Source organism: Pocillopora damicornis, chromosome 10, assembly GCF_964200805.1.
Source record: "Pocillopora damicornis chromosome 10, jaPocDami1.2, whole genome shotgun sequence".
Classification (NCBI taxonomy): Eukaryota; Metazoa; Cnidaria; class Anthozoa; order Scleractinia; family Pocilloporidae; genus Pocillopora; species Pocillopora damicornis.
In genome coordinates, this window is record NC_142679.1 from 21,742,496 (window position 1) to 21,767,126 (window position 24,631).

General features: G+C 40.3%; 1 protein-coding gene across 1 annotated transcript in view; it reads right to left on the reverse strand.

Annotated features, from left to right (window-relative positions):
* Positions 1–193: 193 nt before the first annotated feature.
* LOC113674425 (dynein beta chain, ciliary) overlaps positions 194–24,631 on the reverse strand; it is a 36,508-nt gene continuing 12,070 nt past the window's right edge. The window contains exons 22-65 of the mRNA XM_027190909.2: positions 24,191–24,436; positions 23,883–24,107; positions 23,687–23,778; positions 23,379–23,505; positions 22,638–22,790; positions 21,918–22,151; positions 21,221–21,513; positions 20,668–20,824; positions 20,322–20,584; positions 20,041–20,179; positions 19,523–19,771; positions 18,824–19,073; positions 18,282–18,409; positions 17,961–18,109; positions 17,262–17,544; positions 16,963–17,136; positions 16,142–16,450; positions 15,612–15,779; positions 14,527–14,688; positions 14,099–14,176; positions 13,413–13,574; positions 12,950–13,143; positions 12,287–12,449; positions 11,563–11,991; positions 11,020–11,148; positions 10,152–10,661; positions 9,371–9,697; positions 8,677–8,940; positions 8,353–8,588; positions 7,991–8,113; positions 7,602–7,806; positions 7,044–7,349; positions 6,651–6,821; positions 6,394–6,516; positions 6,006–6,199; positions 5,449–5,656; positions 5,305–5,373; positions 4,864–5,091; positions 4,178–4,369; positions 3,652–3,771; positions 3,024–3,266; positions 2,531–2,713; positions 1,745–2,032; positions 194–1,138 (exon numbers count right to left, since the gene is read on the reverse strand). Coding sequence (XP_027046710.2) covers positions 809–1,138; positions 1,745–2,032; positions 2,531–2,713; positions 3,024–3,266; positions 3,652–3,771; positions 4,178–4,369; positions 4,864–5,091; positions 5,305–5,373; positions 5,449–5,656; positions 6,006–6,199; positions 6,394–6,516; positions 6,651–6,821; positions 7,044–7,349; positions 7,602–7,806; positions 7,991–8,113; positions 8,353–8,588; positions 8,677–8,940; positions 9,371–9,697; positions 10,152–10,661; positions 11,020–11,148; positions 11,563–11,991; positions 12,287–12,449; positions 12,950–13,143; positions 13,413–13,574; positions 14,099–14,176; positions 14,527–14,688; positions 15,612–15,779; positions 16,142–16,450; positions 16,963–17,136; positions 17,262–17,544; positions 17,961–18,109; positions 18,282–18,409; positions 18,824–19,073; positions 19,523–19,771; positions 20,041–20,179; positions 20,322–20,584; positions 20,668–20,824; positions 21,221–21,513; positions 21,918–22,151; positions 22,638–22,790; positions 23,379–23,505; positions 23,687–23,778; positions 23,883–24,107; positions 24,191–24,436 — 9,276 coding nt within the window. The 3' untranslated portion in view covers positions 194–808. The remainder of the gene's footprint in view (positions 1,139–1,744; positions 2,033–2,530; positions 2,714–3,023; positions 3,267–3,651; positions 3,772–4,177; positions 4,370–4,863; positions 5,092–5,304; positions 5,374–5,448; positions 5,657–6,005; positions 6,200–6,393; positions 6,517–6,650; positions 6,822–7,043; positions 7,350–7,601; positions 7,807–7,990; positions 8,114–8,352; positions 8,589–8,676; positions 8,941–9,370; positions 9,698–10,151; positions 10,662–11,019; positions 11,149–11,562; positions 11,992–12,286; positions 12,450–12,949; positions 13,144–13,412; positions 13,575–14,098; positions 14,177–14,526; positions 14,689–15,611; positions 15,780–16,141; positions 16,451–16,962; positions 17,137–17,261; positions 17,545–17,960; positions 18,110–18,281; positions 18,410–18,823; positions 19,074–19,522; positions 19,772–20,040; positions 20,180–20,321; positions 20,585–20,667; positions 20,825–21,220; positions 21,514–21,917; positions 22,152–22,637; positions 22,791–23,378; positions 23,506–23,686; positions 23,779–23,882; positions 24,108–24,190; positions 24,437–24,631) is intronic.

The following is a 24,631-nucleotide window of genomic DNA, read 5'->3' on the forward strand; positions in this document are numbered from 1 at the left end:
GACTCCATTTTGAGAGAAGGACAAACAACTCGTGGTCTAAATAAGTTCATTTTTTCACGTCCGAATTTCCGGACAATAAAGATGTCTTGAGGTCATTACCACTAGTCAAAACATTCCCGTTATTTTAATTTCAAATATTTGGTGAATCATGAGAACTGTTTTGACTACTCTGGGTCAAAAATACCACACCGAATTAATTTTCAATATGACTTTTTATTTATTTCACAAACAATTCTATCAAGTAAATAGTTTCACTCTTTAAAAGTGGCTCTAGAATCAAGGTGACAAATGTAACACTGAATACAGCAAATTTAGTTAACAATAGTGACCTTGAAATTAATAGTCAAAATTCTTTCACACAATTTTGTGAAACATCTGACGAATTCTGCATGAATACAAAAATAAGTTACTTTGATATAACAGTTTTACTGAAACAAATCAATTAAAGGAAGGAAAAAAAGTGAAGTAAGCTTATTTGAGGAAGGAGCTAAGAAAAAAACCCACAACAAATATAAATAAAGATCACTAAGAAACTTTTTTGCAAAAAATGGCTTCAAATTTTGCGTTGTGTAAGTGGAAATATCTACTTCTGCTAAAGGATTGAACAGTTTTCTATCCCCATAGTGCAGTGATAAGAAGAAAGAGACAGAAACTGAATTTAGCATTATAGGAAAGTTCGTATCGTTAGTACACCTTCCACATAACATCGAACTTAGTATCAGGTACAAACAAATCTTTTCATGTGAGCAGAAAAAAAACACAGACCAAAAGTTAAAATCATCAACTACTTTGAATTAAACACACTTGTTCACGCGCTTAGCAACAAAGCAACCCCTGCTAGTGTCCATTTAGCAGGAGACTCCTTAGTCTTCAAGAAAAAGTTCCACACGTACGTCGGGCCTCGTTGTCGGGTCTTGTACACAGGACACTCATACACGTTCTTAGTTTCTTGTTTATCGACTGGAATGGCCCGGATAAACATCACAGGCATACCAGGCGTTAGCTCTTTCAGTCTTGATTCTGCTATCATACCAGTTTGCGTGTCCCATCGAGCGCCTTCCATAAACAGACCGTGTACATAAGCCCCTTCTCTGGGTGGACTGTTGAAATCTTCCTTGTTTTTCTTGGTGACATCCACCTAATGAAATAAATTAGCATCATTAGTAAATAGTGACATCTTAAATCTAGGGTGGAAGATTAACGACAATACAGATTAACAAAATATTTAAGAAAAAATTGCACATCTCGGGGCCTTGAGTATACTGTTTCTTGTTTAGCACGTTTATTGATGTCAGTACTTTATAAATTAAGATACACCTCAGTTTTAGAAAAGCATAGGTTTGATCTATAATGTTCTTTTTTCCAGTTACTTGAGAAAAGTAATTTTCAAGAAAGAGTTGTGTCTTTCACGCCATCAATGCCTTGAAAGCCCTTTAAGACACGACTTTACAAAGCGCACTTTTTTTTCGGCATTCAGCGCCACAGTAGGAATGACAAACGAAGAGGACAAAGAGTTTTCCATGGCAGTGGCGATGGAGAGTCCCCTAATTCCACGGCTTTAAGCTTATGTCTTTTTTCACACTGAAGACTGCATAACAGTGAGGCCAAACAAATCCAAGGCACAACATGCAATGTATGAAATTCAACGTCAATACAAGTGAAAATATAGAATATTCGGGCATGGTTGGTTAGAGAAAAACTCAGTCAAAGATTTTAAATATTTTAACCCGGTGCATAATTTTACCTGGAGTGCCATCTTGTCCAATGGCCACTCGTTCTTTCGCGCCATGGACTGCTCGATGGCCGTCAGGAAAGACTGAGGATTGAAGAAACCGGACAACCAAACAACATTTGGGAGACAGAAGTCAGATGTCCAGCTTTCTAGCTCTTTAATTCGCAACAGCAGGTCCACAAACCAAGCAGCTAGGCCTGACATGGATGGATAAGCACGGCGCGTCCAGGATTCAGGAACGTCGTCCAGAAACAGAGCATTGCCAAGTTCTTCCATGTCAGCGGTGATGGTAAGCTCACCCTGCAAGGTACAGAGAGATATTACACTATATGTAGGAAACCCCATGATTATGATTAATTTTGATTAAACAATACTCGGCTAATGATGGGTGCGAATTGAAAAGTGAGGAAGGCAAACAACGGGAAGATCATGGTACAATTTGGTTAAGTAAGCCACGTTGGAAGCGCGAAATATTACGTTTAACTCGCACGAGAGTCGGGTGGGAATCGAGAGTTGTGCTAGAGGCATGTGGGTAGAATTTGAGACTCGTTCTAGGCGAGTGCGATTCAAGGCAGTAAGATACGAGTTTTCAGCACGAATGTTTCAGTTAGAATTCTGCAGAAGTATTTTCATCAAAATCAACCTTCAAGTGAACACTTCGACTTTTATATCGGTTTTCTCTAACATTAGAATTAATAAGGGACACACATGGTAAATGACAACAAAAATACAAGGCGCAAACTGCTCAGGTCAAAACAACATTTCATTACTTAACAGTAGTCATGCTGTAGAACTTACTTTGAGACCCAAATCTAGTTCTTTGAGCGAACGTTTGATCTCGCTTGTCAAGATATTCATCCGCTCACATTCTTGGAAGGCAACTACAGTGTAAGGCGTGCGATCCTCTACACGAGCCATCATTTCCTGCACGTTAAACTCGTCTGGCAACTTCTCCAAGACTTCATCCAAAACTTGTTTAACCTGTAACAAAACCAGGTACAACCAGTTGTCAATTTACACCCAAAAGGCACACTCCTTCTTCTTAAAGTCAACACTCACCCTCAGAAAAATGTCGATTTGCAACTAAGCAGTACTTTTGCGATCCGAGCTCGCAGAAAAACATCTCCTGCCGTAGAAGCTTATTGGAATAAATGTAATGTTTCCTTAAAACAATACATACATTACTCTGATCGTAAGTTTCCTCGTTTAATGAGTCGAAAAGTCCAATTCTCCTTAAGGAAAACACGAGAAAAGCAGAGGATACCGTAAAGGGAACTTATATTCTAATTACCTTTTCTTCCCGAGTCTGTCCTCCACCTCCTCCCGCACCGGCATCTCTGGGCTGCATCTCCAAAACAGTACGGAACAAGTTGTCTGAAGTTTGAGTCAAGAAACCAATCTCAGCATTTGGGTGCAAACCGTAAAGGTAGGGGCTCTCTGGAGGTAACACCTCGTCAATGTAGGTATGGTACGTCTTGTAGTCTGAGTTAGGAGGGATGGGAAATCCCGGAGCAAGGTTCATCTCACCCTCAAGCTGCGGAAAGCAAACATGCGTTTTATTAGCATCTAATTAAGAGCTGTATCTCTCTTTCTCCTACAAAGTTTTCTGGGGAAGGCCGGTAGAAACATATCCACTGGATATGCATTTCTAAATTATAAAGTATTATCTTTCTTCTTAACAAAATCAAAACCTTGAGGGAGAAAATCGAAATGACAATTCTCAGTTTCAACCATCATGCCTCAAAATGGATAAAACAAACGAAGCAAAGAAATTTGTTTTATCTGCAGATTGAAGAGAGTTACATAGTCGACTATGGACGTCTGAATATCAACTTTTGGGAAAATGTTTCAATGTTAGATGCTGACTTAAGCTAAGGCTAGTTACAAATCTAAGATATTTACTGGTAGTTGTATCTCACCATATCTGGTTTCATGTACTCCTCCAAGTAAGTTCTACAGAGTCTCCTGTCCCAGTCATCTGTGATGTGACCCCCATACATAATTTCACCAAATAGATAACGTAGATCGGTCCAAGGTACCTGAAAGTCACAGGGAAGGTACAAAGAAAAGTGGTAAGCTGTAATCAATACCGAGTGTACCGCTCAAACTAAACTGGTGGAGTTTATCTCCTTTGCAATTCTATTGTTCCGTCACATTTAACGTGGCTTTTCGTTAAAAGATGGTATACCAATCCCAAAACAGTGTAACCAAGAAGTGCTAGCGAACAACGGTGGGAAATTATCAAATCATTTTCATCAATGTCCCGTTGATCAACACATCAAGGCACATTTGTAGGTATAGAAATGACAAATCACACTAGTTATAACAACCTGCCAGCCTGAGCGACAATCATTCCACAACCAAAACTGCGCTTAGAATTCTTAGATGCGACTCGGTAATTTCGAGTAGCACATGTGTGTAAATATGACTCAGTGTTTCAGTTACCTTAGCATTAGCCTCGAGGTAATTGTACAGTACGTTTACACTGATTGTTAAGTCTCCAGTGTTGAAGGGATATGATCTGTTCCATCCTTGTGGGCCAAACTTACGGCGCTCTGCCACACATGCATGGAAATAACATAGTGCGAATAGAATACTCTTGAATTCATTCTCACGGGCGCACATCTCCAGTGTGTCCTGATAATGGAAAAGAAAGAATAGAGAAAACAATGATTTAACATCAGAGTTTGTTTTTAAAGGAACTCTCACTAAGCTGATGGCCCTCAACGGTCAGTACGTGAAGCACTAAAGGGTATTACTACTCCTCTGGATGAGAAACAAATCCATTGGGGTAGATTACCAGCATCTGTAATTAGCTTTTTAACACAATCTGCTGCTGGTCATGTTTTACTCACGAGTGTACAAGAAAAATATGAAAAGCTGACAACACTCATCGCACAAATAGCCAGATCAGGTTTCAAATTCGAACCTCTTCACCCGTTGGTGTCTGGCGCGCTCCACGTAAGACTACCACACCTCCAACGGAAGAGAAACATAAGTATTGGCCGAAATTGTTTATATCTTTACTTTTAGGCGAATATAAAAAAAAACTGTGAAGTAAGGAAAATATCTTAGTAGTTTAAAAAAGATTCATTGCCTTAATAACAGCTCCTATTAGACCTACTGCTTACCTGGTTGAAGTTGTCTAAAGCCTGATGTAAATTGGCCATCATTCCGGTGGGTGGTTCATTGGTTATTTTGATGGAGGATTCCAGAATTCCTTGCGGTATGATGTGAGAATCAGGCGAACCAGCAGGCTCAGCCGAGATGTACACTCGATAGTTCTCATGGCTTCCCTCACTGTATGCCTCCAGCTTCTTCTCCAGAGTTGGCAGCCATTTCTTCACAAGATGTATATTCTACAAACAAGAACCCAAACAGAGAAATTTGTTAATCCACAACAGAACTGGGAAATCTCATACCAGTGTTCTAACCTCATGATTTAGCTTCTGATGATCACGGAATTAGGTGCTAAAAACACTTGGATGACCTAACTGGGCAGCTTAAAGGAGAAGTAAAAAATAATGGTGGTAAACTGATAGACACGAAAGAGTTCAGCGTGGAAGAATTACCTGAAGGATAACCCAATGACCTTCCTTGGCGGCCAGGTCCAAACTCTGCTCTGCGACGATTTCTTGACCCTTTAAATTCGAATAAAATTGATTAGCATGATAGCATCATTATAAGGGTAGCCTTATAATGATGATTAGCCTCACCTGCCCAAGTGACACGTTATGGAAGTTTTTGTTGTCAAACGTGAAGCCGAGTTTCTTGCCCAGTGCCTCCACATCCTTCAGGGGATCGACACCAGGAGATAAGATGAAGAAGATCGGGGTCCCAGGTCCGCTCTCTTCGTAAGACTTGGCGAACTCCACTTGACGATTCTCCACATATTTCGCACCCATCTTTTCTTCCACGAAGCCGCTGTAGAAAAGGAATAGCACAAATGTGAGCTTAATAGTCGCATAATTTAGAATAAAATAAAAATACCGTACAAGTAACTTAATCTAATTACTACAATTCAGAAAAGACTAACAAGATCGGTTCAATCATGAAGGGAATTCCATTATTGGTCAAAACTGTTGAACCATATTAGCCAATATCTATATTGCATTCCGTTAGGTTATTCAGTCGGTATTCTTTTATGTCTGGCTTCTAGGTCTGGCCAAACACCTCCAAATAACAACCATGATAACAAAATCACTATTCATGTGTCAAACCGGCCATATGGAAACTCTTCATGTCGCACAAAATTACTTTTTTTATAAATTACCTGACAGCATATGTCATTCTGTCCGGCCTAAGAGCTCTCATCATGCAAAGCTTCTGTAAGGAAGTCTTGTTTTTCCATTCTTGAGGGAACTTTTCCTTTTCCGGACATTCACTCTCCACAAACTTCTTCCATCTCTTAGCCGAGCCTTCAATGTCGCGATCCAGGTTACGGAATTCTTCCATGTTACCCAGAGCCTGCGGAGAAAGACGAGGAGATATCTTTAAAATCTCCTCGCTAAAAGTATGGAGAGAGTTCTACGGTATTTGCATTTACGTTCCCTAAAGATATTAAGCCACCTCCTACTGATTCCAAGTGGACGAAGTTTGTTCGTCCGTCAGTCTTTGTGGTTTTCCCGCGACAAAGCAACTAAATCTAGTTTTTGACTTACCTTAATTCCTCCCCAACACAGATTGTTGAGGAAATCAACTGGACTCGTAACATTCATAACCGCTGGGAACCGAAGAAGGAATTCTAGCTCATGTGGAACTATCTCTTTTTTCATCAGTAGAATCTGTGTAAGGAAAATGCAGAGGACAGATTAGAGGGCAGTGCTTGATAGGAAAAAATTACACGCATAACTTTGTTGGCAAAAATTTCCAGTTTTACGCCAGAACCACTAATTGTACATACTTTTGAATTTCATACCTGAAATGCCACTTGAGATGTGAAGATCAGTTTGTCTTTTTCAAACAATCCCCGAGTGGTGTAGATGAACACGGAGAATGTGATGCAATCGATCAAGTTGTTCACTCTGATTTTTACTTCTTCTGCAGGTTCTGCTTTATCAATGGCCTTTTGAAACACCACATTGAATGCCTAACAAGTGATTGAAACGCAAGAGCAGTTTTGTTATGGAATGGTAAGTTGGAAAAAGCATGTAAATGTTTAAATTCCACTCTTCAGATAACATCGCGCCCTAGCTTGCCTCGGGTTATCCGTAAAAAGGTGATTTATACTTTACATGAGTAGATTCGCCGCTTAAACTGCGACATAAATCGGACGAAAATTCTTCTCAAAACAAATTGTTTTGCAACTGACCTTAAGAGAAAACTGGTAGATCGGATTGATCTTATTCAGGTCATTCAATATGAAGTACAAAAGTGATGATCGAGCAGCTGCTGGTCTGTACTGTTCACGGGCTTCGTTGATTTTTATCTCAGTGTTTTTTCCTTCTGCTACTTTGACTTCGATTTCTGCTGCTGTTCGTTTGGTTGTCTCAAGGTTCTCCACCAGAGCGTAATCTCCAAGGAAGTTTCCTCCAGCAGCAGACAGACGAGCCAGGAGGGAGTCTTCCAGTTCTTTGATTTTTATGGTAAATTGGTTCATTTGTTGAGTCAGGTTGGCCTATGTGTAAAGAAATACACAAACAAATTGGAAGGTTGAAAAGCAGGATTCTATTCTCGTTTGAATTCAAATCCCATCCTCCTTGATCAGTTTCTTCACTAAGAAGATCGTTCTTGACCGGACATATCACAAACGTCTCTCATTTTCCTTAACTTTTAAAACTTTCCAGCTGCTAGAAAGTTTAAATTAGGAGAAGTTCCATACTAAAAGGTCCGTTGGGTTACCGATATTCTGTTCAGCAATTTCTGTTACCTTCGTTTCCTCGAGATCAGGCCTCTCCTTGCGAACAACATCGGCTAGCAGCTGGTCCTCCAGGCCTTCACGTGTGACTGTGAAGTTAATCAGAGTGGTCTGGGCCTGCATCTCGGGTTTGTAATGAGGATTGGCTAGTTTAGTGTGAAGGATGAGACGGAAATCTGGATGATACTCGACTTCCTTGTCACCCATCTTGATGTATCTAAAAATTAAACAGTCATTTAACTCAAAATTGTTTATTCATAACTGCAACAAGTTCGCGCTAGTTTTTTAGACAAATCACTGAGTGAAGTAAAGCCAACCCTCACTATCAGCATTCAATTCTAAATCTTTCAGTATGACACTCAAGGCTCCTGCAAACTAACATACTCTGTTATAAAACACACCTTCCTTTCTTGATGGTGTTTCGTCCAACAAGTGCATCCAACACTGGGTCCATGTTCTCACCCATATTTTCAATCAGTACACAGTCACCGTTGGACACAGCGCGCTCGATGGAATCCAGATACCTGTGAAGGAAACCTCCAATATAAGTGTTGTATATTTTGCGCTGGTGTTTGATTGGAAATGGCCACGTCATAACTGTAGATTTAAAAACGCCTCAAGTGCTGGAAAAAGTGACCTTCATTCGGCAAAAGAATTTCCTAGAATATTTGTCCACAGTCAGCTGTTCCGAGAAGAAAAATAAAACGGAAAAAGAAAAGAAAAGAAACAAGGAAAGGCAAACAAAAGAGTGGATAATAAGTACCCCTTCTGTCCCAGTCTGACCACTCTGAGTTCCTCCCCTTCCCTCGTTTTGATCCACTTCACTCCCTGTAGCTGTGGATCAATCATTAGCGGCCATCTTTCGCAGTTTGTCAGGATGGTGGCGTTCTCAGTACTCATGCGGTCGCTTGGTAGATTCTCGTTATTCCACTGAGCGATGGTTGCGTTGTCAGTCAACAAGGTAAGAGGATCGAGGTTTTCAGTGATCTTAATTGGAACCTGAAGAATTAAGAAAACACCTGTTAATACCTTGATCAATATTTTACGAAAATTGTAATTAATTTTGGTTGTATTAGGCTTGCCGTACCGACTGTCCTTTGAGAAATGGTAGCCACTTCTCGTGCATGAGGTTGTCTCGGTATTTCCGTGTGAAGCAGCCGACGTATGAAACGAATGCTGTAGTAAGCAGCACATCACCAGGTAAGGTCTTCTCCTGCTCTTTGAAGTTCGCCACTGATTCGGCCCAACGGACATTCTCCGAAGCCAGGCCGCCGACTAATCGATTAGCCAGTTCGATTGTCATTGCCGTCTGTTCAGCTTCTTGCTGGCACTTTAGTTTCTCGGCAGTGGCCTAAAATAGCACCAATTAGGATGAGTATAAGTTTTAGACTTCTAGGCTGCATTTAAAAAGACCTCTCCTCGAAAAAAGAAAAAAATAATCCAGACTCATGCTGTCTAGTCGGCAGCAAATAAGTGAATCCTTATTTTTAAACGTCATTGAAGGGTGCTGAAACATTACAATTTGTCGGTCAAAAAAAGTTTAAAAAGCAAATTAACAAGTAGCAAAATTGATGAAATAAACAGTCAACTTGTACTGTTCATGTCTTCGGTTTTTACCTAGAGGAAAGCTATATATCAATAACGTGCAGACGACGGAATTTTCTGCAACGTCAGGCGATAACTAAAAAACACCAAACTTGACCCCTACGATACTTTTGAAGGGAATAAGAAATGCCCCTTGGTACTTTTGGCATGCAGTCTGAACATTGATGTGCGCTTACCCGCTCAAATGAAGCCGTCAGCTCAGCCAAGTTTTCATCCAATTCATGGATCTTAGCTTTGATCTTAGCCAGTTTCTCCTCTGCAGCAGCAAGTTCTGCATTTGCAGCGGCTAAGGCCTGTCTCTTAGGTTCTACGTCACAAAACACGTGATAGAACTTGATGATGTTAATTGCCCAAGCACAGATACCAGCAGCAGCGATGGACTTGCTACGGATGAAGTCAGGTTCAAACTCTGGATCGTCAAGATATGGCTGTACGGCCTTTAAGTTGTTTTCATGAATGTTCTCTTTGTCGTAATTTATCAGGGAATCCAAAAACTGATCGACCTTTGATTCAAAATGAAAGGCAAGTAATAAGTTAGTTCAAACTTAGTTTTCCATTGAGACTTTATCTTGTAAAGCTTAGTTGAGGAAGTTTGCTTTCATATGTTAACGCCTGTTAACTGATACCTTTAAGTATTATCGTCGTATTTTTCGGCATGGATAAGATACTACTGAGTTTGCTGAGAAAGGTTACATATGAAACACCTCTGCGGGTTCAGGTTGGTGTGGTGACGGTCTGCTTGATACCACAACGTTATTCCATAATTATTCACATCAAAATCTGGTTTTAAAACACCTCTTTGTTTCAATTCCTCTTCACCCTAAACATTCAACAATATTGACTATGACACGCAACAGTGTGTTTTTTCAGCCTTCAATCTTCATTCCACGAGACTGTAAGAATGCTATCCGGTTCATTCAGTTCTGAGTTGAATTAGACCAACTATCAAATTTATACCTTAGCCATCATGATTTTACACTGCTTCCAGCTCTTGTCTTTAGGAATCTTATTCGGTGGAGAGAGTAGAGCCATGACAGCTGCTGTGACGTTAGCAACAGCCGTTGGGGGCGACCCAAACGACTTCAACTCGGTCAAGTTGTTCTTGTTCAATGTGTTCAAAGCCTCCTGAGCAGCTTTCAGCGCAGGCTCTGCCTTGGCTAAGTCCGTTTCACACGATTTCTGTTTTTCAGACACATCCTTTGCAATGACTTGAACTTTCTTCTCTTCTTCATCAGCGATGGCCTTCTCTTTGCTCACTTTCTCTGTTTCAACTCCCACCTTTTCAATGAGCTTGTCTGCATCTTCGTTCTTCTGCTTGAGTTCGACTTCTTGTGAGGCTAGCTTTGCTTTCAAATCATCTACTTGAGAGGCAGTGCTCTGTAACTTCAGTAGACCATTCTCCAAACGCTCAGTTTGTTGATTCAACTCCAACGCCTTCTTTTTGAGAAGATTCCGGTATAAAGTGATCTACAAAAAGAATAAATGCATGAGCAAATCATGTTCAAGACAAACAAGTTTTGAAAAGAGATGACGGATATATTAAATCTGCTTGCTTTGTGTACAATTTGTGTACAATTTCCTTTAGCACCTGGAATCCCAAAATACCATTTATCTTAGAGCTGGTTTAAGATACATAAAGAAGTAAAATTAAAACCGAAATCAGTAATAGTAATGAACATTTCTCTTAAATTTCGAGTGTCTTTCGAAACATGTGATAAAACCGAATTTCATTGCAAGTCCAGGAACTCCAATATATCACTTGCACCTTGGCTTTAGATGTTCGCAGTTTTGGAGAGGAGCAAAAATACTTTTGGCGGGAACATACCTGTTCCAAGAAGCTCTTTGGGGTGGTGTAGTTGTAACGCCTTTCATTTGCCAAATACAACTGACTCTCTTCGTTCACACTGGTGTGCACAAATGACATAAACTCCGCCACAGAAGGTTTTACATCGTTCTACAGAAAAAAAAGGCAAACGAGGTAGACTACGCTTGCAGGCTATGATCAGTTACAGAAACTTTTAAAACGTATTTCATACCAATGTTACTTCGCTGTAAGGTTTTACTGTCGAGGGGATTGCCATGGGGACTTACTTGATGAAGGTTTTCGAAGAACGATAAAAAGCTGTGATGAGAAAGTTTTACCACCCACAACTGCTATTAGTCAAGTGGAAGAATCATTAGAAAACAAAACACTTGTTGCACACGGCTTCAATCGCAAAAGTGAGGGAAACTCGAAGTTCGTGAATAATAAATATCACAATATGTCAATCTGTTGTCCGTAAAGTTCTTAATCCCTGTCATTATTTAAACAGTTTTAACCATTATTTTAAGTCTATTATTGTAAAATGTTGCTGTATCGTTAATCTACCTCAAGCTGCTCTAAGTCATCAATGAACCTCTTGCTGACAGACACCAAAGCCTCCTGAGGCCACTCGTGAAACCAGTCAATTGCTGTGCAGTTTGTTACAGCCGGGAACTTACGACTCCTTACACGCAACGTAGAGCCAACGGGAGAGAAACACAGGACAACTTTGAGATTTCTTCGCACTCGCTCAATAAAAAACATCCAGCAGTTTTCCCTCGTGTCTTGTAGCCCAGCGCCTTTCACTTCATTCCTGACTCCGGAGATGATATTCTCGACTTCATCATCTGCAAACAGACCTGGAATCTCCCCAGACGCCAGTAAGTCATTAATTAACACCAAGAAGTTCTCCTCTGGAACTTGTGCGTCGGTCAATAAAAATACAGTGCCGATGTTCTTCAATCCTGCCTTGGTACACAAGTTTGCTAAGTCGAGCTAGAAAAAGTTAACAAAGGGAAAAAAAAACAACCATTAGGAATCTGGCACGATTAAGCGTGATTAAAACAAATGTTCTTCATCAATCTTAAATTATCTCCTTTCATATTAGATACCAGAACGTGGAGATAAGACAACGCTAACTATTGGCGTTTGTCGTTGTTCAACTAATGCACTTCACTCACGGGAAATATCTATCTTAAAAGCGAGGAAAAGATTAGTAAAAGCGGTTCTGATCATTCACAGGATCCCACAAGTTATTTGAAATTCCTTGAGCTTTCACACAATTACACACCTTGAGGTCAGGGATGCCATATCCTTTCCTCAGTGTTATTTGGAACACTTCTAGAGCACTGATGAAAGCAGCAAGACGAGCCAAACTCTGTTTACCACTGCCACCCACACCCACTAACAAGGCGTTACCACGGGGGGACTCCAGAATACGGTTGATACGACAACTGTAAAACAAAACATGCAAAATGGCAAGAACAATAAATATTTGGGAATCTCTCAGAGCTCTTGAAGAGCCCCACATTGAAATAATTTTAAAATATCGAGCACCTAGATCATTGTAAGTCCGGTAACAAAACTTTTAAGGCCAGGATATGACGAGACGCTAAAGAAAGCCCAACGATGGAGAGCCGGCGTAATGAAGGAAGCTGCTTATCGCCGGAAATATGGCAAGGACAAGAAATTGGATAAATAAGTAGAGAGAGAAGGGGAGGAAGACGTCACGAAACTGATGAAACCGATGGAAGACCTACCATATGTGAATAAAAAGCGGGAAAATAATTAACTGTGTAAGTACTGTTAATGGTAGGAATTTCATAAATCTTACGGAAATCGCGGGAAAACGAGAGTTTCTGCTGCCCTTTCATTCCACTATGCACTCTGACTTGCCATACAGAAAATGTTCCCTTGAAGAAAACAACTAACGAAATCGGTTTTTTCAACTTACACATGTTGCATGGCGTCGTCAAAAAGCACAAGGTTCATGACCGCGTTCACTTCATTGTAATTCTCCAGTGCCTCTGTCAGCAGTTTATTCAATGACTCCCAGCCTTGTACAGCGAGGTACTTAGGTTCCCCAATACCACTTGCAAAATGACAGAACATGTTTGGCTTGGCGTACAGAGCCTCTTCATCAAAATCCTACGTAGAAAGAAGCACACCTTTAAAACACAGCTAAACTATCCCCCCCCCCCCCAAAAAAAAAGTTTTTGTTGACTTTTCTATGGTAAGAAATCGTTAAGACACGAGTCTATAGCCTTGCAAATGTTTTAGGTTTCTCATTAGTAAAATGCTTGACAAATCTGAGTGGAAAAAAAATATCATAAACCAAATTACATAGAAAAAAGTTTTCATCTCCATTTTGTATGATCCAAATTCGTCTCAAACAAAATACAGATATAAAAACAAACCTCGAATGTCTTCTTTGTGATATCTTGCTGGATTCTGTCGTAGTTCTCCATATCTTTGTCCTCCACTAGTTTGTCTCTGTAAACTCGGTCACACTCGTGCATCCACAGTCTAACAAGATCCATTGGCGTCTTGATACATTCAGCTGTGGAAAACAGGATACCCTACAAGAAAGAAAACGTATTTAATCATGACACAGTTCGACTGCAAGAACCCAAAGAGACAATATTAGCCATTACATTAACCTCAGCGCCTTTTTTTCTTTTTCTACAATTTCCAAGATTTTCTAAGCAGTTTGGACAGGAAAATGGGACAAATTCTTCCTTAATAAGTCCTCTTGTCCAAAAACTGACTTGCCGGGTTTGCACAATACGCATTACTGAGACTGTGTGGGGTTCAAAATCTCCCAGACAAATATCGTTGCCAAGTTTTATTTTGCTGATCTTTTGACAGACACACTTTCTTGCCACGTATACCAGTCAACGAAAATGATACGACTAGGCTGTTCACATCACACAAAGTTCAGCGCAAGGGAAAAATCCAGGAGTGAGCAAGATAGACTGCATCATAATCGATATTCACAGCGGTACTCAAATTGATTTCATTTTCTCGCTGAACTAAGGCTATCTTTCCTGTGGAGGTTCACAGAGGTTTACGAGTTCAGCAACAAACTATGGTTTTGACAAACCTGGAAGATATTGGACAAGTCACGCAGGTTGAAAACATAGTGGAATTTTACAGCTGTAGGAAGGAAGGTTGAAGTGACCTGTGTTGAGAAAAAGAAAAAAAATTAAGTTTGCCTCGTTTTGTACACGAAGTCACTTTCCAGATCTGAGTTGCGGTCGATAAATTCTTTAGTGTATATAAAATGAGCAAGCTGATAAAGCTGAAGAAATTTTTTAGAAATGTTCGTTCTTTTTAGCCCGATGTCACTTTCTTGAAATGCTTTTCTACTAGAACATAAGAGTTACGCTCGTGGGAGATAGATGTCTCATGGACGATAGATGACTTAAATAATTCTTCAAAGTAACTTGTGGACTGTCTGTGCCACGAGTACTGAAATTCAAGAAAAAAATTCAAATGGTTTAGTAATAGGGATGATGGAATACAACACACCTTCTGGTTCATGGCTAAAGCTGCATCGACAAGTTTCTCAGCATTCTTCTGTACCGCTTGAGGGAGACCCAAAGCGTTGATGTGTCCGTTCAAGATGCTCAGGTAAATGGTTTTCAGGGCATCGAGTCCCGGGAAACTTATTGCGAACACTGCAAAGTGGCGCTGCAGAGAAAATAACGTAACCATTAAAAGTCCGGCCGACGTTCTAAGAAAATTTGTTAGGATACATCCCGCTGTACTCTCTTACAACTTTGTCCATCAGAACTTTCCCAAGTCTATAGCTTCAATCAGTTTCTCTAATGTTTAAAGCCGTATTTCATTTTGAAACGTCTTGCATTGAGTTTCAGTTGCCCCAATAGCACGACCTTTCTCTCTAACATTTTACATCCCCGCAGCTAAGAACACTACTGAAACTAGTAGTTGTAAGTAGGACCTGAAAAAAATTTCAGGCCCGTACGGGATTTGAACCCATGACCTCTGCGATACCGGTGCAGCGCTCTACCAATTGAGCTAACAAGCCAACTGGGAGCTGGTCAATGAATTGGGTACAAATAAACATCCGAGTGAATGAAGTTTTTAGATATATGAAAATTCATATATTTGCACTGCGGTGGAAAGATGAAATTAGAAGGATGCGAGGATCTTCTAATTTCATCTTTCCACCGCAGTGCAAATATATGAATTTTCATATATCTAAAAACTTCATTTTACATCCCGCTGTACTCTCTTACAACTTTCCCCATCAGAACTTTCCTAAGTCTATAGCTTCAATCAGTTTCTCTAATGTTTAAAGCCGTATTTCATTTTGAAACGTCTTGTATTGAGCTTCAGTTGCCCCAGTAGCACGACCTTTCTCTCTAACATTTTACATCCCGCTGTACTCTCTTACAACTTTCTCCATCAGAACTTTCCTAAGTCTATAGCTTCAATCAGTTTCTCTAATGTTTAAAGCCGTATTTCATTTTGAAACGTCTTGCATTGAGTTTCAGTTGCCCCAATAGCACGACATTTCTCTCTAACATTTTAACATATTTGATTTGATCTAAAATGGATACTAGACACTTTAGATCCCATTAGCTACAGACCTGTAGTCGAGGATTGATGGTGAAGCTTCCTGCTGTAGGATTCATACAGGCGACATACTGACAATTGTGAACTTCTTTAAGAGACAGCTTCGCTCTGTCGTACCAATGAGTGTAGTCCAAATGTTGTCTGATGAGGGTGTGTGGTTGTACTGTTCCATAAGTGTCCACCTGGATTGAAGGAAAAGAAAGAAATTACCCAAACTAAGTTTCTAGACACGTGCAGTACCAACAGTAAAGCGCGGGAAAATTGTTACCCAGCGAAAGCGTCGGCGTGGCGGGAAAAGTGGCTTGTAGCGAGCAAGGCAAGCGTGTTAAAAAAACGAGAAACACGGCACCCAATCGGAAAAGCGGAGTAACGCGAGTGTTCGCGAAAAGTACCCATACTCATTATCCAATGCAGAGTCTGTACATGATTGTCCAAAAAAGCATACCTCGTCTTTAGTTGGCTATGCATGAAACAAATGTTTATCACTAAATAGTGATTAAAACCTCACAGATAAAACTGACCACTTTCCCATTAAACAACGTACCATGGGCATATTCATGTCGTCGATAAAGTAGATCAGTTTCTTGGTTCCAGGCGGACCATAATTTCGTCCAGCTTTCTTTTCCAGTGGCTTTTCTAAAACGGCCTGTAACATGGCTGACGTCGTGTAGTAGTTAAACGGTACGTTTGTAACCATTATGTTATCAGGGTCCATTGCTGCGAATTTGTCGCCAACTAACACGGTCTTACCAGTACCCGCACTTCCTACAAGCATGATAGGTCTGCGGTTTTCCATCAGCAGATCCATGAAGTAACGAACTCGAATGGTTTCCTGGGTATGGACGAGCACGGCCTGGGAACAACAAAAAATTTCGCAATCAAATTATCTCGTGGAAAATTAAAGTAGGGAAATGAAATTGGTTAAGCTCTTGACAAATTGCAGTGAATGTGAAAGCATTCAGTTTATATACAAGTCAACCGAAATATCCACTGGCTGGCTACAGGTCATATCGAAACGTTACCAAGGCTGAGACCAGGTGGTACAGGCGACAAACTGTTTTCTTTGGGCGACATGTGTGACTTTTCTTCTAGGAGAGCTTTGAGAGCCAGGCATCCTGGGCTTCAGAGATAAGAGCTTTTGGGCACCCGCTAGTTATTCTTCTAAGAAAACAACTTTGTTTAGGACACAATTTTGTCGGTTTTCTAACCCAACCGCTAAACACTGTAACCAATTAAGACCCTTGTCAAGCCTAAACTATAATTAATGAAGAAAACTTATACTACAACCTTGCACAAACGTTCGCAAACCCTTTCTAAAGGTTGTCTATTAAGAATCTTTCCTAAAAAATAAAAAAATAATCATACCTGCAATGGCATTTCGGGATCAAGCTCGAACTTGGGAACTTTTTCTGTCCATGGCACGAATTTCTTGGTCTCGGAGTCGATAAAATAATCAAAGACAGTACCAGCAGAGGGAAACTTTATGGTCTTGAATTCAGTCACCCACCATTTGGAGAATTCTACTCGATAATCAACGAGCTACGGAGAGAAAACGAAATATTACTCATAGGTTTGAACGTTCACGCTTCACTTTCTACGAGTCAATAAAATCTCACGACTTTCCATGGCCAACAATTCTGAGTGAAACCGTCAATAAAACACACCTGATCTTGAAACATGGCTCCGCCAAAAGCCCACACAGCAGCGAACACAAAATACAACTCGTACAGTTCCTTGTTACAATCGGGTGGGGTGTTGGTGGGGTTCAACAGACACTCCAGAAGGTAGCAAAGCGTGGTCACCATGGTGATGTCAGGAACGGGCGTGATTTTCTTGAAGCGCACGCGCAGTGTGTCCAAGCAGATGGGGACGTACTTGTCAAACAGGATTTGCAGGTTGGCTTTCTCTGACTGAACTTCGCGAGTATCAATCCAACTGGAGACGTATCTGAAATAATACGAGAAAAGTTTATTTCGCGAAGAAAGAATATTTTCAAGGAATTTAAAATTTTGAGCGAAGAGAAGTTAAAGTGGGGCTGCTTTGATAAACTTCCTCAATTTTAGCCTAAAAATACATTTCATTTTTCATTTTCATGATAGACCAGTTTGATACTTATTTCAAGTTTGTTATCTTTATTTTTCCGCTGTGCATGATACAAGCTTAGTGAAAAAACCATGGTACGATCAATACCCATAAGTCTTCATTGTTACCACGAGAGATTTAAATGAAAACCTAGACGAAAATCTCAAAAGGCAAACTAAGCGGATAAAAATTTCACTAGTTGACGCAACCGGTTTTTTTTTCTTTCCTCTCCTTCTCTGGAATACTCATGCTACACGCAAACTACCGTCTACAGTACTTACGGATTCCATCCAACATCAGCGTAGTTAAGGAAGAGGATACCGGCACGGGACACAGTTGCAGGAGTGGCTGTCTTTAGATGACCGATCTCAAACAACAATCTCATGGACGGAGTGAGAGGAACACGTTCATTACTGGCTAATGTCAAAACCTGAAAAGGTATCGAAAGGAACAATTTCAAGCATATAATCTACAGCTGGTTCAACAAAATCTTCGAGTGTTACAAAACCGACTTCTTATGAAAACTTCCAAAAAACATCTTCATCTACAAGTCCCCTTAAAAGCTTACTGGTCCTAGCGACTTTTTTATTTTCAAAGATTACCTTGTTGTCGTCCATGACAGTGTTCAAAGACTCGATCCACATAGGATCAATGTCTCCGTCAAGTACGATCCATTTAGGACTGTCATTGTTGATTGAAGCCAAATCACGCATAATGGTCGAAAACAAACCTGAAGAAAAATATGACACAATCAACGTCTGTCTCGAAAGAAAATAATCACCCTTAGTCACTTGATATCTACTAGCAAATTTGTGGTGGTGTGGCAATGTCTGTCGGTGACAATTCAAGACTGGGATTCTTTTCTTTTTCTTTTCTTTTTGGTTTCCTTCATGGCTTTTGTGCCTTGGACACTCTGTAATCCGTTTAAGGTTTTAGTGTCGTATCATAAGCTCTAGTTATCAAATAGATATTGGGGCACCGTGTACATCGTTTTTTTATTACCTGCAAAGAATAACTCGCATTCAAGTAAAAAAAATTGCAACCCTGATAAGATCCTGCTGACTAAATATTCGGTGCAAAGAACGTTCGACGTTTCTGCCTCTTCAGTGCGCGACACTCCCATGGTAACCTCGATGATACTCACCGTCTTTCCACTCCCTGGTGGCGGGATTAATGAATCCGAACAACTCATCAGCAGTGACAGCTTTAGGGTTGATATCATGTAGCATTGGCTTTCTCTTCTGGTTTTGGTAAGTCTTGTTCAGGGTCTTAATAACTTGTGTTTTGCCTGTACCCGCTGGACCGAGAACAAACACAGAATGCCTTACAGCAAGTAACTCCTCAAGCTGTACAATCTTGAGGATAAAGCTGTCTTCTGTTTGTAGTTTAAGATCCTGGAAATAACAAGAAAATTTAATGTTCCAAGATTGTTTGCACAATAATCACTACATAGCCTATGCATCTCGCGTGCATAGGCTACAAGTGCCGGCGACTGACTCCCTTCTTTCTTCGTTCAATTTTCTGGTACAATCAAGCTTACAATCAAGCTTATTTTCTGGTACAATCAAGCTTCTAACAAATGAGAATAGAGGAAATGATCATCAGGGAGAAGTTTCCTTTAAGTAACACTACGTTCTCTGGACCAACCGACAGAGAAATCTATAGTCTTTGTGAAGAACGTACAGATCTTGGAAGGGAAAAGATAACAGCACAATTTTCCAGCGATCTCCTTCCTTTCGATAATTTAAGAACAGGTTTACTCCAGTAACCCTACACATCTTTCCCAAAATGCTATTGTGTTTCCCAATTGGAAATAGTTTGACATGTGAATTGAGTGACTTACCAGAGCTGACTTTTTCACTAGAGCTTCAAAGTCCATGTCACGCTTTCTTGGTACATCCAGAGCTGGGAAAAGGTCGCCAATCAATCCCATGAAGACGGGAACATCATCCGTGACAATCTTAGGGATATTGAAGTCACGCAACGCACGCATCAGCACCTGATCCTCAGGGCGATCCCTGTCACTTCGCTTTAGAGAACCAGCGACAACCAGAACAGATTTGATAGCACGGAGACCCCAATCGTAATGGTCCTTAAAACCAAAAGGAAAAAGAGCCATCAAAAAAGAGCAAGAGGCATGATTCCCTTTAATCCAATCACAGAAAGGCACAGGCGTGCGACTGCACATGCACAGTCATTAAATCACTGTTGGTTTGACTTTGCTCTTAATTAGAAAAAAAACCCATACCAAATCACCAGAGATACTATTGACACTCTGACTGTAACTTGTAAAATCAACTTTTTCACCATCAGCGAAAGATTCGAAAATACAATCTGTGCTTTGCTTAACCAAAGTCCTACCTGTTTAGATAACAGTTCCTTACAGAGTGAATACAGAGTGATGAACTTGCGGGCCAACCCTCGGGCCTCAACGAATCCTTCAGCCACCAACATGATTTCACAGATCAGTTCAAAGTCAGGAACGACCATAGCACATGGCCTGAAAAAACACAATAAGGAAATATATAACCATTCTCTGTACAATTTTATGTATCAGCTCAGATCCTAGTGCAGACTCTCCCTAGGAGGAATATTTTAAATCTACGTATTCCATTAAGAGAAACTGAATTCTAATCACGCACCGGAACAAAGCTTTAAGATTTTCAGGCAACTCAGTTCTTCCGGCGTATCCAGGATTCATGGTAATGAATAAACCAACAGTAGGAACCAAAACGATCTCCTCTCCCTGGAAGATGAACCTTTTCTTTTTGTCTTTGATAGCGTCCTGGATGGATTTGACTTGAACTGCGACCACGGACAGCACCTCAACTGAGATGCGGTTGAACTCGTCAAAACAGCCCCAGGCTCCTGTTTGTGCCAATCCTTTGTAAATGTTGCCAATGGACTGTCAAAGAAAATGTTTCTTGAGTTACTCTTAAGTCCTTTAAAAAAACTGGAGTGCCATCAATATTGCACTGTAATGCATACCTTGTAGTCCATCTGTTCAGAGCAGTTGAACACGTACACCATAATTCCCAGAGCTCGTCCCAGATCCTTAGTAGTCTCGGTTTTACCAGTTCCCGCGGGACCGGCAGGCGCACCGCTCATGGTCAGATGAAGAGACTGGGTCAGAGTAATGTAACATCTAAAAAAGAAAAACAATTATCAAGTTCCTTTCGAACAAAAGCTAAAAGTGATAAGTTTGACCGGAATGCACTTTCTTAACTCTAAAGCAGTAAATTTTAATTTAAAACTGAGCCTTCGTTAAGATTACGAACATTCAAGTAATATGGAATTGTATTTTGCCAATGACGAAACTTTAACGAAAATATAAGCTACAAGAAATGCTCATTTGACCTATTGACTGTTTTTAAGTGGACTACTCTCTCAGTAGTCATTGAGTTTTAGTTCATTTTCTACCCAAACAAAATACAATCGTGTTAGAAGTGACGCATGATGGGGAAAGTCCAATAGGCTATAACAATTATTACAACGCTCACAGTTAAAGAACTACTAGACGGCTTTTCTCTACGACGTTTACCTGTCGGTTAAAGGTGTGATCACCAATCGAGGCGTGTTTCCAAGATATTCATAAGAATACTTGAACTGTGCATCACAAATGTTAGCGAAGCAGTGAGAGACAGAATCATCAAAGCGATGTCTAAGCTGACTCAGCCACAAGAAAGCTTGAGCATTTTCCACCTTCTGATGAATTAACTTCGCCACCACATCTCGAGCGTGCACGTCAATTGTACAGATGGTCATAATTTTCTGACGATCGCCTTTGGTCAAGTCGCCGATCAACATGTTGATCAATGTTGTCAGTTGTGAAACCTATCAGATGTAAAAAAGATAAAGACCATTTTTCAATTAACAATTGGTTCATACGTCAATGTGCGTTCATCGAAATATGAAGCACGCGGGAAGCTTGGAGAGCACAAAAGATGCGTAAGAGTTGCTGTTTTATAACATTTTCAACCCGATGGAAAATTTTTTTCTCGAGGGACTTGTTTACTGACGTCATGAGCGTGCACAATAGGAATATGAAGCACGCTCGCGCAATTGAATTTGATTAGACAAATTTACTAGCTATGTTATAATATTTTTTGTCCTTTGCTATTTTACCTGATTTTCATATAATTGAGATATACCAAAAAGGATCTCTATACATCAAACTTGTCAATGTAATTCACCCGGTTTAAAAAAGCACTATACTTAAAATTCTTGAAGACCAGTACCTGTTTCTTGTAATAATCCTTCAGTGCATTCTCGTATCCCTCTTCCAGCCTTCCAAATGCCAGAACAACTTCTGTGGTCCACCAGATTTGAGTACCACACAGGGCGACCTGAGCTGGGTAGTCAAACAGCCATTGATCTCGAGGCTTCTCTTCATACGACACCACAGCTTCTGACAGCTCGTGACGGACTGTAGCGCGCATAGCGTCCATAACACGGTTCAACCAAACTTCCACCTACAGTAAATCAAATATTCACAAATCTTGACTCTAGTGATGACTTTCGTAACAAAAGTCACGACTACCGACAAAAGTTCCTCTCAGGACTACTCTCAACGGGAGGATCCGACTACACGAAGGCACAAATCACTTGGAACATTAAGCAAAATTCATGCTAACTTTTGAATGCAAGAATTTAGGCATCAGCTTAGCTTGAAACTACACGAGAAAATCACAACATTTTGTAAATATTATACAAAAAAGGAAGTATTTTCAAAACTCAGATCGCTACGAGAGCTCTGTCAGGGTAGTTTGGGTGTGTGCCGCTTAAAAAAAAGTTAAAAACCAATGGAGAGATAAAATGAGATAAAATTGATGATGAATCGATATAAAAAAAGGCCGAAGACCTTAAATTCATTTTAATGTTACCATGATCCTCAAAGGGGTAATCAGCGAAATATTACAACACTCTTACACAGAAGTAACTTGAAACAATATTTGTACCTGTCCAGAACAGTCACAAGGCTTGTTGAAGTCCACATATTCTCCTTCCTTGCTGTACATTCCAACCGCCTCCTTAGTCGGGTTACCATCCTCGTCATCGACAAACTTCAGTTTCGCCATGTTGTCAAACAGCTTGGAGAGATGACGACTGACCTGTCGAACAGAACAGCGAGTATCGGCTTAAAAATATGATGAAAGAGATAAAGTGACTACTCTGTGAGCCACTTTCAGTGTCGAGATTGCAACACACAGATTGCATTCGTTTCTCTTGGCTTCGTTCTGTGGTTGATCCAAAAAACTCGCGCCTCTCTCTCTTTCAACCAATCAGATGCAAAATTAAAACCAATTGCGACTTGGTCGCCCGCGTTTTCCCGCGCTTTAGGAAGTTTGGTTCTTTTACGTTGAGTTCTAATTGGCTCTTAAAGCTATTTTCCTTTTTACTGATTGGTCGTTGAGATTTGTTTTGGTTTACGACACTCAATCGAATAGCGCTCTGAATAAATTCAACATTGCAAAGTTTTTGCTCTATTTCTCTCTACGATTCTCTTTACGATTGATCCGTAAAATTCGCATCACCCTGTAACCCAATCAGATATAAAATTTAAATCAATCAAAACGTGGTCACCGGCGTTTAACCGCGCCTCAGGAATTTCACGTTTATTCATTCGGAGCTCTTATTAAGGCTTTGAGTTATTTTCCCTTGCTCTGATTATCATTTACTAAGTTTGCCTAAAACCTTACCTCAATTGGCTGATTGCCCTTGGAAAGGATATCCAATAAGTCAGCTGAAGATACGAAGTAAAATCGTGGGAAAGCAAGACGTTTGGTCTCCAGATACTCAGCGAGGGCTTTCTCGCACAACGACAATCTATAAGGTAAACAACACATAGGTAATTTCTGGTCTTTGAGGGGCTTAATAACTTTAGGTAACCAGACCATAATGATTTCAAGACAAATCAAAGAAGTCAATTGAAGCTAACAGCATTTGTGTTAGAGATGAGTCTTACCGAAAACGTCAACTTTAAATCAAGCTTAAGAGTAAAACGAACCTTTCTTGTAAGTTTTCCAGCTTTTCGTACAGTCCCTCTCTGTTACAACAATTCACAACATTTGGGATTTCAGCGGCTTCCTTCATCAATTCCTAAAGCAACGGTAAAGCTAGGCGTTAGTGTAACTGTCCTTAAGTCCTACTTGGCCCATATGTAAAATGATCCCCATGGATTTGCAGTCCCGTCTTTCACTAACCTTAAAATCAACATCGATTCCGTCAAATCTCTTAGAGTCCTCTGGCAGCTGGTTACGAATATCTTCAGATCCAATGAAAATACTCTCCAAGTGAGACCAGGTTCTTTGGACTTCAAACCAAATGGAGATTACAGAGTCTGACACAGACAGCTTCTTTTGCCACATGGAGACTTCCTCCAGAAAATGTCCAATGTATTTGGATGTGATGAGATTTTGAAGTTGAACCTGAGTGAAACAAATAAATGTAAACTCAACTGCCCCCTTGCATTAATAAAAAAACAGCCAACAATATATCCTTATTTCTTTACCTGATTATCTTCAAGAGTTTCAATAAGTTCTTCGCTTGATTTCAATAACGGAATACCAGTTCTCAAATGGCTCTCGTATTCAAACTCCATCTGTGACCAGGTGACATCCAACTCTTTGAGAACTTTCTCCATTCCCAGTTCTTTGGTGGCCTTGTCGACAATTCCACGGACTTCATCTTCAAAGTTATGCAAATTTAGGGCGAGAAGATCAGCCAAGTTGGTGTCGTCATTCATGATGAATTTTACCTGCACAAAACACAAAGCACTCTGTAAGTTTCCTCAAATTTTCACAAAATTGGAGTGATCTTGTGCTCAATAACATGTTTCGTGGTCCATAACCAAAATGGAGTAAACTACGGGAAGAAGTTCTGAGTTTTAGTTTTTAGTTCCCAGTTTTGCACAGCAACCAGTGATAAAACATTCATTGGTTCATATCTATCT